Below are 11,776 nucleotides of genomic sequence, written 5' to 3'. Positions count from 1 at the left end.
GCTGGCTACGTTACTGTTGGGCGCATGCGCAATATATACCGAAAAAAGTTATATTTTGTGCTGCAAATGCATTTAATATGGTAAGTGGGTATCTCAGCATAGGCTTCTGTAATAATTCTTATCAGTAGACCTGTGTTTATAATTAGGAGAGCGCCCTAGCCAGTAGGGTGCAAAACTACTACTTATCTCCGCCCGGCCCTCCCCTTGTCTCCCTTGTCGCACGCTCAGCCTCCTTCTTCTTCCACCGCCCCTGGCTGTCTTCCTGCCACCTTCCTTTGGTCTCCATCCCTGCTCTCTCGCATCAAGCTATATTACGTACTTGATTAGACCGTACTGCACGTCTAAAATGGTGGCTCGCAGCATGCGCAATATCTAACAAAGAGAAGATATTTTGAGAAAAATATGAATTTAAAAATGAGAGGGATATCCACCACTGATTTCCATAATAATATTTTATCAGTAGACTTTCACTTATGAAAATAGTAAGCACACCTTGCATGTAAGGTGCGGCTGCAATATACCATCAGTACATAAGCTGGCTACTTACTGTTTGGGCGCATCGCCATAATTCACCGGAGAAGTTATATTTTGTGCTGCAAATGCATTTAATATGGTAGTGGGGTACCTCAGCATAGGTCTCTTTGATAAATTCTTATCACTAGACCTGTGCTTATAATTAAGGAGAGGCGCCCAAGCCGAGTGGGGCAAAACTACTACTTACTCTCATCCCCGCCCGCCTTCCCCTTGTCTCCCTTGTCCGCACGCTCAGCCTCCTTTTTCTCCACCGCCCTCGCTGTCTTCCCTGCCACCTTCCCTTGGTTTCCCATCCTCTCTCCGCAGGGGAGCTATATACGTACTTTAATTTAGGTCGTACTGCACCTTTGAAACAGCTGCTCGCGAATGCGCAATATCTCCCAAGAAGAAAAATATTTTGCCAAAAATTATAAATTTAAAATAAAAGGGATATCCAACATAGATTTCCATGATAATTATCCATCAGAGACCTCACACTTGTGACAATAGGAACAGACCTTCGCATGTAAGGTCTCGGCTGCATATACCAGGTCAGTACATAAAGCTGGCTACGTTATGCTGTTTGGGCGCATGCGCAATAATATTACCGGAAAAGTTATATTTGTGCTGCAAAATGCATTTAATATGGTAAGTGGTATCTCAGCATAGGTCTCTGTAATAAATTCTTATCAGTAGACCTGTGTTATAATTAGGAGAGCGGCGCCTAGCCAGTAGGGTGCAAAACTACTACTTATCTGCCGCCCGCCCTCCCTTGTCTCCTTGTCGCACGCTCAGCTCCTTCTCTCCACCGCCCCTGGGCTGTCTTCCCTGCCACCTCCCTTGGTCTCCCATCCCTCTCTTCTCCGCATCAAGCTATATTACGTACTTTGATTTAGACCGTAACTGCGCACGTCTAAAATGGTGCTCGGCAATGCGCAATATCTATCAAGAAGAAGAATATTTTTGACAAAAATTATGAATTTAAAATGAAGAGGGATTATCCCACCACTGATTTCCATAATAATATTTTATCAGTAGACTTTACTTATGAAATAGTAAGCACACCTTGCATGTAAGGTGCCGGCTGCAATATACCAGTCATACATAAGCTGGCTACGTTACTGTTTGGGCGCATGCGCCATAATTCACCGCGAGAGTTATATTTTTGCCTGCAAATGCATAAGGGTATCTCAGCATAGGCTTCTTTGATAAATTCTATTACTAGACCTGTGCTTATAATTTAGGAGAGCGCGCCAAGCCAGTAGGGGCAAAACTACTACTTCATTCATCCCCGCCCGCCCTTCCCCTTGTTCCCCTTGTCGCACGCTACCGAGCCTCCTTCTTCTTCCACCGTTCCTCGGCTGTCTTTCCTGCCACCTTCCTTGGTCTCACATCGCCTCTCTCACCGCAGCAAGCTATATTACGTACTTTAATTTAGGCCGTACTGCACCTCCGAAACAATGTCGCGCATGCGCAATATCTCCTAAGAAGAAAATATTTTTGCCAAAAATTATATTTAAAGAAAAATGAAGAGGGATTACCACACAGATTTTCCATAATAATATTTTATCAGTAAACTTCACTTATGAAATCGAAGCAGACCTTGCATGTAAGGTCTCGGCCGCATATACCATCAGTACAATAGCTGGCCTACGTTATTGTTGGCGCGCATGCCGCAATATATCACCGGAAAAGTTATATTTTGTGCTGCAATGCATTTAATATGGTAAGGAGTATCTCAGCATAGGCTTCTGTAATAATTCTTATCAGTGAACCTGTGTTTATAATTAGAGAGCGCCCTAGCCAGTAGCGTGCAAATACTACTTTATTTCCGCCCCGCCTTCCCTTGTCTCCCTTGTCGCACGCTCACCTCCTTCTTCTTCCACCGCCCCTGGGCTGTCTCCCTGCCCCCTTCCTGGTCTCCATCCCTCTCTCCCGCATCAAGCTATATTACGTACTTTAATTTGGGGCGCGTATAGCACGTCTAAAATGGTGCTCGCGCAATGCGCAATATCTATCAAGAAGAAGAATATTATTGACAAAAATTATGAATTTTAAAAATGAAGGGATTATCCCACCACTGATTTCCATAAATATATTTATCAGTAGACTTTACTATGAAATAGTAAGCACACCTTGCATTGTAAGGTGCCGCTGCATATACCAGTCAGTACATATCTGGCTAACGTTACTGTTTGGGCGCATGCGCCATATCTCACCGAGAGTTATATTTTGTGCTGCAATGCATAAGGGGTACTCAGCATAGGCTTCTTTGATAAATTCTTATTACTAGACCTGTGCTTATAACATTAGGAAGAGCGCCTAGCCATAGGGGGCAAAACTACTACTTCATCCCCGCCCGCCTTCCCTCTTGTTTCCCTTGTCGCACGCTCAGCCCCTTTTCTTCCACCGTTCCTCGGCTGTCTTTCCTGCCACCTTTCCTTGGTCTCACAACCTCTCTCCGCATCAAGCTATATTACGTACTTTATTTAGGCCGTACTGCACTCCGAAACAATGTTCGCGGCATGCGCAAATATCTCCTCTCCCCGCTAACCTTGAGTCGTGAGCAATGTAATAACTTGTGTTCCACGGTTTCATTGGCGAGGCCACAGTCGCATAGGGGACTATCACTTGCCCCGATCTTAAACATGTGGGCTTTCAGTTTAGTGTGTCCAGTTTTAATCCTGTTGAGCTTGGTTTCTGTTCTGCGATTGGTGAGGCTGCGAACGCTGCTTATGTTAACCTTTGGCTCCAGATGATGAAAGTACCTGCCTGTAACAGAGCTGTCCCATGAACACTGCCATCGTTCTACCAAGGCTTTCTTGATTTCTCCTTTGGCTTCGGAGAAGGAAAGTGGAGAGTGGTCTTCAGATTTAACCATTTCCGCGGCCTCGAGGGCTGCCCGTTTCGCTTCTTTGTCTGCAAGTTCGTTTGCAGCCAGGCCTGCATGTCCTGCTACCCAGCAAATGTCAATCTTGATGTTGTTTGTGAATAGCTGCTTTACTCTTTCGACAGAGTTGATGTCTCGATCCCTTCCTCTTTAGTTAATTGCAGATTTGAGGCTTTTTCTAGTGCGACCCGCGGTGTTGATCTCTGTATTTGATCAACTTTATCTCTTATCGTCTTCGATATAGTGTCTTGGGCTTTTCAGACTATTATTTATGAGGTTAACATGGGTGTATGCAGGGGGGGGGGGGGTCGTGAGGGTCGTACGATCCCCCCCCCCAATTTTAAAAGGTCCACATTTTTTCCAAAGACATTTTTTTTCGAGGACTTTTTTACAATGACATAAATGAAAAAGATCAGGTACCAGCAATGAGTCCAAAGACATTGCCAATTGCGTGACGTAAATCTATCCCAATTCCAGCAATTCTGAAACTGAGCCTTTTTTTTAAACAAAATTTTGTTTCATAAAAGAGAGACAAAGACTGACAAAGACAAAGACAAGACAAGATCAAGACAAGACAAGATAAAGACAAAAAGTTCAAAAAACTGTTTTCAACTGAGTCAGAAAACTTTTTTTTTTTAACTGATAAATTTTTTTTTGAAACAAAATTTTTTTGTTTTAATTAAATTGTCAGGGGCGTGTACAGGGGGGGGGTCCAGGGGGTCCGGACCCCCCCTGCTCGCGCAGAAAACGCATCTAAGGAGGTCTAATTTCAAAATTTTTATGGGGGAGGGCCCCCCAGACCCCTCCTTCGCGTGCTCCCAAGTTTGGGTTACGGTTAGACCACCCCCTGGTACAAATCCTGTACACGCCCCTGATTGTATTGACATTGTAATCACATCTTGCCGCTATTTCATTGTGAAAAGGTCCAAAAAATTATGATCACGACCCACCCAGAAAAAATCCTGGATACACCCCTGGTTAACTTATGAGAGAGAGATCTGTGGGTGAGCAACAGGGCTGAGCATGAGATTACTGCCTTTGCTTACAGATAGGTGGCGCGCGTTGTTGTTACTCAGCCGTAAAGCTCGAGTGACTGGAGTGACTATCGTCTTAGCTTAGCTTTTTTTATTCTTGGATCCCTCGCCAGTGCTACTAAGGCATTTAAAATAAAATATGTCGTCATTACAAGGAAAGGTCTGCTTAATAACAGGTATGTTGATTCTTCGAAGGTTGAAAACGTTTGTAGTTTTTAGGATCGGTACCGCCTACCGGTATCGGCCACGGCACTAGCGCTCGTAGGGTCTATGTCCCCCTGACCTCTGTAGTCGAGTCTGCACCCCCCGAGACCGAGTCCGAGTCCGAGTTATTGCACTCCGAGGCCAAGACCGAGACCGAGACCAATGAAAACGGTTTCGAGGCCGGTCTCGAGGCCAAGACCGGCCTCGAGACCTACAACACTGATAGGTTCCGCGGTAGGCCTATATAAATATATAGGGAATATGGCCTCGGACGTCGGTCGCCGTTGACTGCTAAGATAATTTTCTTCGGCCGCTTTTATACGGTGAAACTAGTCGCCGGCGGGCTGCCAGCACGTGTGCATGGTAAAATCCGTTCTAAATTATTCACTTTGCTCGCAGCATCGCGCCACGATTCTCCAGCTATGCTTATGTACGACGAAAAAGGCCCTCCGACGTCTGTCACCGTTGACTTCCAAGATACTTTTTATCTGCCGTTATTATACGGTCAAACAGGAGCCGGGCGGGCTGCCAGCACGCGTTCATGCTTCCTATTTCATAAGTGAGGTCTACTAATGTAATTTTATCATATAAATCTATTCTTTTTAAATTCATAATTTTTGCAGAATTGTTTTCTTCTCGGGAGATATTGCGCATGCGCGACTACCGTTTCAGACGTGCAGTACGGCCTTAATAAAAATACGTAATATAGCTTGCTGCGGAGGAGAGGGGTGAGAGACTGAGGGAAGGTGGCAGGAAAGACAGCGGAGGGCGATGGAAGAAGAAGGAGGCTGAGCGTGCGACAAGGGAGACAAGGGGAAGAGCGGGCGGGGATGAAGTTGTAGTTTTGCAACCTACTGGCTAGGGCGCTCTCCTAGCTATAAACACAGGTCTACTGATAAGAATTCATTACAGAAACCTATGCTGAGATACCCCCTGACCATATTAAATTAATTTTCAGCACAAAATATGACTCCTCTGTTAAGATATTGCGCATGCGCTAAAACAGTAACGTAGCCAGATTTTGTACTGACTGGTATATGCAGCCGGGACATTACATGCAAGGTCTGTTTCTTATTACATAAGTGATGTCTACTAATGAAAATGAAATATTATTATGAGAAATCTATGCTGGGATAACCCCTCTTCATTTTAGATTCATAATTTTAGCAAATTATTCTTTTTCTCTGGAGATATTGCGCATGCGCGAGCACCGTTTCAGACGTGCAGTGCGGCCTCAATAAAAGTACTTACTATAGCTTACTGCGGGAGAGATTGGTGGGAGACTGCGGAAAAGTGGTAGGAACGACAGCCAAGAGCGGTGAAAGAAGTAGGAGGCTGAGCCGGTGTGCGACAAGAGAGACAAGGGGAAGAGTGGGCGGGAATGAAGTAGTATAGTTTTGCACCCTACTGGCTAGGGCGCTCTCCTAATTATAAAAACAGGTCTACTGAGAGCAATCAATTACATAAACCTATGCTGACATGCCTACTAACCATATTAAATGCATATTCATCGCAAAATATAACTTCTCTGCTGAGATATTGCGCATGCGCTAACACACTAACCTAGCTCGACATTGTTGTTGTTATTCGTTTATCCTCCTGCTTCATGAGGTCATGGTCACAATGTATACCCTCTTTGTATCGTTAGCTACCAGTGTTTCCTCATAGTAATTGGTTGTTGTTGTTTTTAAAATTTGTAACAACGGAGTGTCTGTGGCTAAATTACTGGGATGGACTCAGACAGGAATCTGGAGAGGGCCTGTTTGATGGTGGCATCCATCTCTGGTGTTAGATTCCTGTTTTCCCCAGTAAAGGTGGCAATGAAAATTGTCCGATGGCTTGGGTTGGTGTTGGTCTTCACATACCCCAGTTCGATCGTGTCAGTCATCTTCTCCCTGCTAACCCTGAGTCGTGAGCAATGTAATAACTTGTGTTCCACGGTCTCATTGGCAAGGCCACAGTCGCATAAGGGACTATCACTTGCCCCGATCTTGAAAATGTGGTCAGTACATAAGCTGGCTACGTTACTGTTTGGGCGCATGCGCAATATATCACCGGAAGAGTTATATTTTGTGCTGCAAATGCATTTAATATAGTAAAGGGCTATCTCAGCATAGGCTTCTGTAATAAATTCTTATCAGTATATCTGTGTTTATAATTAGGAGAACGCCCTAGCTAGTAGGGTGCAAAACTACTACTTCATCCCCGCCCGCCCTTCCTCTTGTCTCCCTTGTCCCAGGCTCAGCCTCCTTCTTCTTCCACCGCCCCTCTGCTGTCTTCACTGCCACCTTTTGTTGGTCTCCCACCCTTCTCTCCCGCAGCAAGCTATATTACGTACTTTGATTTAGGCAGTACTGCACCTCTGAAACAGTGCTCGCGCATGTGCAATATCTCCCAAGAAGAAGAATATTTTGCCAAAATTATTAATTTAAAATGAAGAAGCGTTATCCCAGCATAGATTTCCATGATAATATTCCATCAGTAAACTTTACTTATAAAATCGGAAGCAGACCTTGCATATAAGGTCTCGGCTGCATATACCAGTCAGTACATAAACTGTGTGCGCGTGTGCGTGTACGTGTGTGTGCGTGTGCGTGTGCGTGTACGTGTGTGTACGACACTGTACGTGTGCGTATACTGTGTGTACGTGTGTGTACGTGTGCGTGTACGTGTGCGTGTACGTGTGTGTGTACGTGTGCGTGTACGTGTGTGTACGTGTGCGTGTACGTGTGCGTGTACGTGTGCGTGTACGTGTGCGTGTACGTGTGTGTACGTGTGCGTGTACGTGTGTGTACGTGTGCGTGTACGTGTGTGTACGTGTGTGTGTACGTGTGTGTACGTGTGCGTGTACGTTACAATGCTTTAATTGTTTAATGCCAATTTGGCTCCCATATGATGAAAGTACTGCCTTGCAACAGAGCTGTCCCGCATGAACACTGCCATCGTTCTAACCAAGGCTTTCTGATTCTCGCTTTGCTTCGGAAAAGGAAAGTGGAGAGTGGTCTTCAGATTTAACCATTCCGCGGCTATCGATGGCTGCCGTTATTCGACTTCCTTTGTATGCAATTTCGTCCATTGCACCAGGCCTGCAGTACCTGGCTACCCGAATTGAGTTAACAATTTACGGGGCGATCAAGCAAATATTGTCGAATCTTAGATGTTGCTGTGAATTAGCTTCTTTAACTCTTGAGGCAATGAGTATGAAATTGCGATCTGTCCTCGACTGGCCCCTGTCCGCTCTAAAATAGTTAATTAGTGCATGGATTATTGATGCCTTTGTATCTAGTTGCGCGAACTGGTAGGAGGGGTCATATACCCGTAGCTATGTGATGCTCTTATTTGCATCACGTTTGAGCTCTTTAATACTACGTTCTTGTCTGTGTATTAATGTAAGTGTACTTTGGTGGTCTTTTCAGATGCGTATATTAACTATGAGGTACACATGGGTGTATGCAAGGGGGTGGGGTCGTGTAGGGTCGTACGAACCGCCCCCCGACACCGCCACTACAATTTTAGAACAGGTTCCACATTTTTTCAAAGACAATTTTTTTTCGAGGACCTTTAGCAATGACCAATAAATGACATAAGATCAGGTAGCCAGCAATCGGGCAGAGTCCAAAGAAACATTGCCAATATGCGTGACGGGAGCAATCTAATGCTCCATAAACATTCCATCTAATTCGAATAGCCTACGAAAAGAACCGTTTTTTTTAAAAGCAAAACTGTGTTGTTTCTATAATATAAAACTATATCAGAAAGACTTGACACAAGAACAAAAATGACTATCTGAAGAAACAAGAATCAGACAGACAGAGACAAAGATAATAGGACAAATATTTATATGTTCAAAAACCTCACCTGTTGATACATTCTGTTTTCCAACTGAGTCAGAAAGAGCTTTGTTTTGTGTTTTATTAACTCGGATAAAACTTTTTTGATTATGAGCAAGAGATTTATTTTGTTTTACATTAAATTGTCAGGAGTACGCGCCGTGTACAGGGGGAGGAGTGGGAGTTTCCACAGGGAGGGTACCCGGACGCCCCCTGCTCGGCGCAAGGAAAAGCCCGCGATCATCGTAAGGATGAGGTCTAATTTCAAAATTTTGGTGTAGATGGGGTCAGATGGCCCTCTCCAAAGTACGCCCTTTCAACGTGATGGTCGCATGCCTGGCTCACGCGCCGTAAGTTTTAGGTGATTACCTTTAGTTGTTATCCAGCTAAGAACTGCTGCGTATCACAAATCCTCGTACACGCCCCTGATTTATTGACATTGTAATCAGCATCATTGGCCGCATTTCATTGTGACAAAGGTCCAAAAAATTATGATCACGAACGCCACCCAGAAAAAATCCTGGATTACACCCCCTGGTAACTTTACTGAGAGAGAGATCTGTGGGTGAGCAACACGGGGGCGTGAGCATCGAGATTACTGGCCTTTGCCTTACAGATAGGTGCGCGCACGTTGTGTTTACTCAAAAGTTCAACGTAAAAGCTTCGCGTGACTGAGAGTGACTATCGTCTTAGCTTAGCTTTTTTTATTCTTGGAATATCGCCCTCGGCGCAAGTGCGTACTGCGGAAGTCATTTAAAATAAAAATATTGACTTCGTCATATTACAAAGGATATAGGTGCTGTTTTGAATATAAGCAGCGTATGTTGAATCTTCGAAGTTGAAAACGTTTTGTAGTTTTAGATCGGTACCGCCTACCGGTATCGGGCCACGGCACTAGCGCTCGAAGGGTCTATGCTCCCCCTGACCATCTGTCTGACCTGCTCCGTTAGGGCTATTATCCAGACTAACTCCTAACCCTAAAACCCTAACCGCTAATATATATATTATATAATATATATATATAAATATAATATATAATATATATTTATCATATATAGATAATATAGTAATAGTAATCGAAGAAATAGTCTAAAGCGCAGGCACAATTCAAACTAGAGGGCCAATGTGGACAGTTAGAGAACCCGTCACTTTTTTAAAATCACGATCTGACACGCTAGCTGGCCAGCTGATCCACAGGTCAGGACAGTATTAATAGTACCGCAGTCACAAGCTACAGCACACACGTGAGCCAGCAACCGCCGATGTATAGTTGTGATACCATAGTAAGTCCCAGGATAGCGAGAAACGTTTCGTGTTTAAGAATAAATCCAGTTTGGAAGTCTAGTTTTGAAAACGGGCACCATAATACTCGATACGCGCCCTGAGTGAATGCGCCAGGGGCTCTTCCAAAGAAAAGAATGGGCTCGCCGTTGATAACCCTACTTCACATGGTTGTTGGTTACAATTATTTACACTTGGTGTACTATCTCACCAAAGGAGGTAATGTTAAAGGCCCTCGTGTTGTGTTTTGTGTGTGTTCGGTGTTGTGTTCGTGTGTGTGTGTATAGCCACCTATAAGTGTTCCGCAGCGGTATCGGTCCCGAATAATGTGCACGGAGCGGGTAAATCAGATTCCAGCAGCAGCTCGCCTTTAAGGGCGTACGTAGTTCAGCAGCAGCTCGCCATTAGGGCATGTAATCAGATCCAGGCAGCAGCTTCGGTCTTTAGGAACTAGGAGAGAAAAATAATCACTGGGGGCGGTCGGCACGATTTCGCCCAGGCACGATAATGCCCAAAAAGAGCCCCCGAAAATTACGATATCGGGGGCGACACCGGAGAGAGGCAAAAAGTCCCCTGGAACAATGCTATAAACTGAGTCCCAGGTCGGTCCACCTAGTGCGCTAAACTATGCACCGTGATCTCGTCGCCATCTGCCGCTAGCGCCCGAAATATATCTCCATGCGCGTGCGGTAAGAGATTTCCTAGACTGAAAAAGTGTGAGGACTGATGCTCGAGAAGCCTGTTTAAATCATTAAGTCAATCGCATGTGTGTATTAGCATTCAAGTATCATAGACGCTTTGCGCCGCCGATCAAAACCGCGCCGCGATATATACGTGTGTGCGCTGCTCGGCCGTGCTTGCGTGTGTGCCTGCGCGCGTGCGTGTGCGGTATGCCAGGTGTGACCCCTGCAGGCGTGCTTGCCGTGTGTGCCTCGCGCGTGCGTGCCTGCGCACGCGGTTGCGTGCCTCGCGCTAGCGTGCACAAGCTCTGCGCGCTGGTGAGTGAGTGGCCTTGGGTTGCGTGCCTGTATGTGCTGCCGGTGTGCCTGCACGCGAGGTCGTGTGTGCCTGCGCGCGTGGCGTTAATGGCGTTGCGCGTAGCTGTATCTGCTACGGGCGCGTATGCACAGGGGTGTCGTAGTGATCGTCCTTGTGTCATGTTCTGTGGCTAATGCGTGTGTGTGCGTCTGCGGGCGGGCTAGGCTACGTAGACTCCGCTAGGACGCAACGACCCGTAGGATTATAGAAACGGCTAATCCATCGGAAAATCCCTAATGAACATTCACACGTATATTTTCCTGCGGCACACTCGTGTGTCATTCCAGATTGTAGCTTTTTTGTCAATGTCCCACGAAAGAAGTTTGCTGCCGCTCTCTTCATAGTCCAACAATGCCACCCTCATAAATCTTAAGTAGTGATTAGTAGCCACGCTGAAAACAATCGTGCCCCCAGGCCACCCATAACTTTCAATCAATGCCGCCCCTCCGCCAGCAGGCCACGTACGCAGCGTCGGATGCTGTGCACAGCCATTCAGCACGTCCATCGAGGCGTTATGACCGCTTGTCTCAAACTGTTGTACGAACTACCTTGTTTCGTCCTGAACAGATCTGATGGATATTCACGCCGTTCCCGCCCATGAGCATCCAGGGCCCATTACGCGGCGCGCTTGACCCGCAAGCACGAATTGAGAGAGACTTAGCAGTCTATAAACATGGTGTAAATACGATCCTATGGCGAGCGCGTAATAGGCTCGCGAGCGAGGTAGCGGACACTATCTACAGGCTATTCTGGCTAGCCGTAAAGGGTAAATTACAGTGGGTGCTACTACACTTGTGCTGTGATGAGCATGATAGCTGCCACGTGATCGTAGTCTCCGACTATTCAACGTGCTATATATCTTGTGGTGTCGTGAGTGACTCGACTGATAGATTGTGATTCTTAGTGACATGTTGTCTGTCCAGTCATGATGAATAACCTGTTCTTGAATATGACTGGTTGTGTCTGTGTCTGTGTCTGTGTGTGTG

At 45.7% G+C, this 11,776-nt stretch overlaps 1 protein-coding gene across 1 annotated transcript in view; it reads left to right on the top strand.

Moving 5' to 3' along the window:
- The first annotated feature begins 4,447 nt into the window (after window positions 1-4,447).
- The window catches only part of LOC106811944 (3-oxoacyl-[acyl-carrier-protein] reductase FabG-like), a 20,471-nt gene continuing 13,142 nt past the window's right edge, over window positions 4,448-11,776 (top strand). The window contains exon 1 of the mRNA XM_014815688.1: window positions 4,448-4,613. Coding sequence (XP_014671174.1) covers window positions 4,577-4,613 — 37 coding nt within the window. The 5' untranslated portion in view covers window positions 4,448-4,576. The remainder of the gene's footprint in view (window positions 4,614-11,776) is intronic.

Source organism: Priapulus caudatus, unplaced genomic scaffold (genome assembly GCF_000485595.1).
Source record: "Priapulus caudatus unplaced genomic scaffold, Priapulus_caudatus-5.0.1 Scaffold593, whole genome shotgun sequence".
Lineage (NCBI taxonomy): Eukaryota > Metazoa > Priapulida > Priapulimorpha > Priapulimorphida > Priapulidae > Priapulus > Priapulus caudatus.
This window is presented reverse-complemented; position numbering and strand designations above follow the sequence as displayed.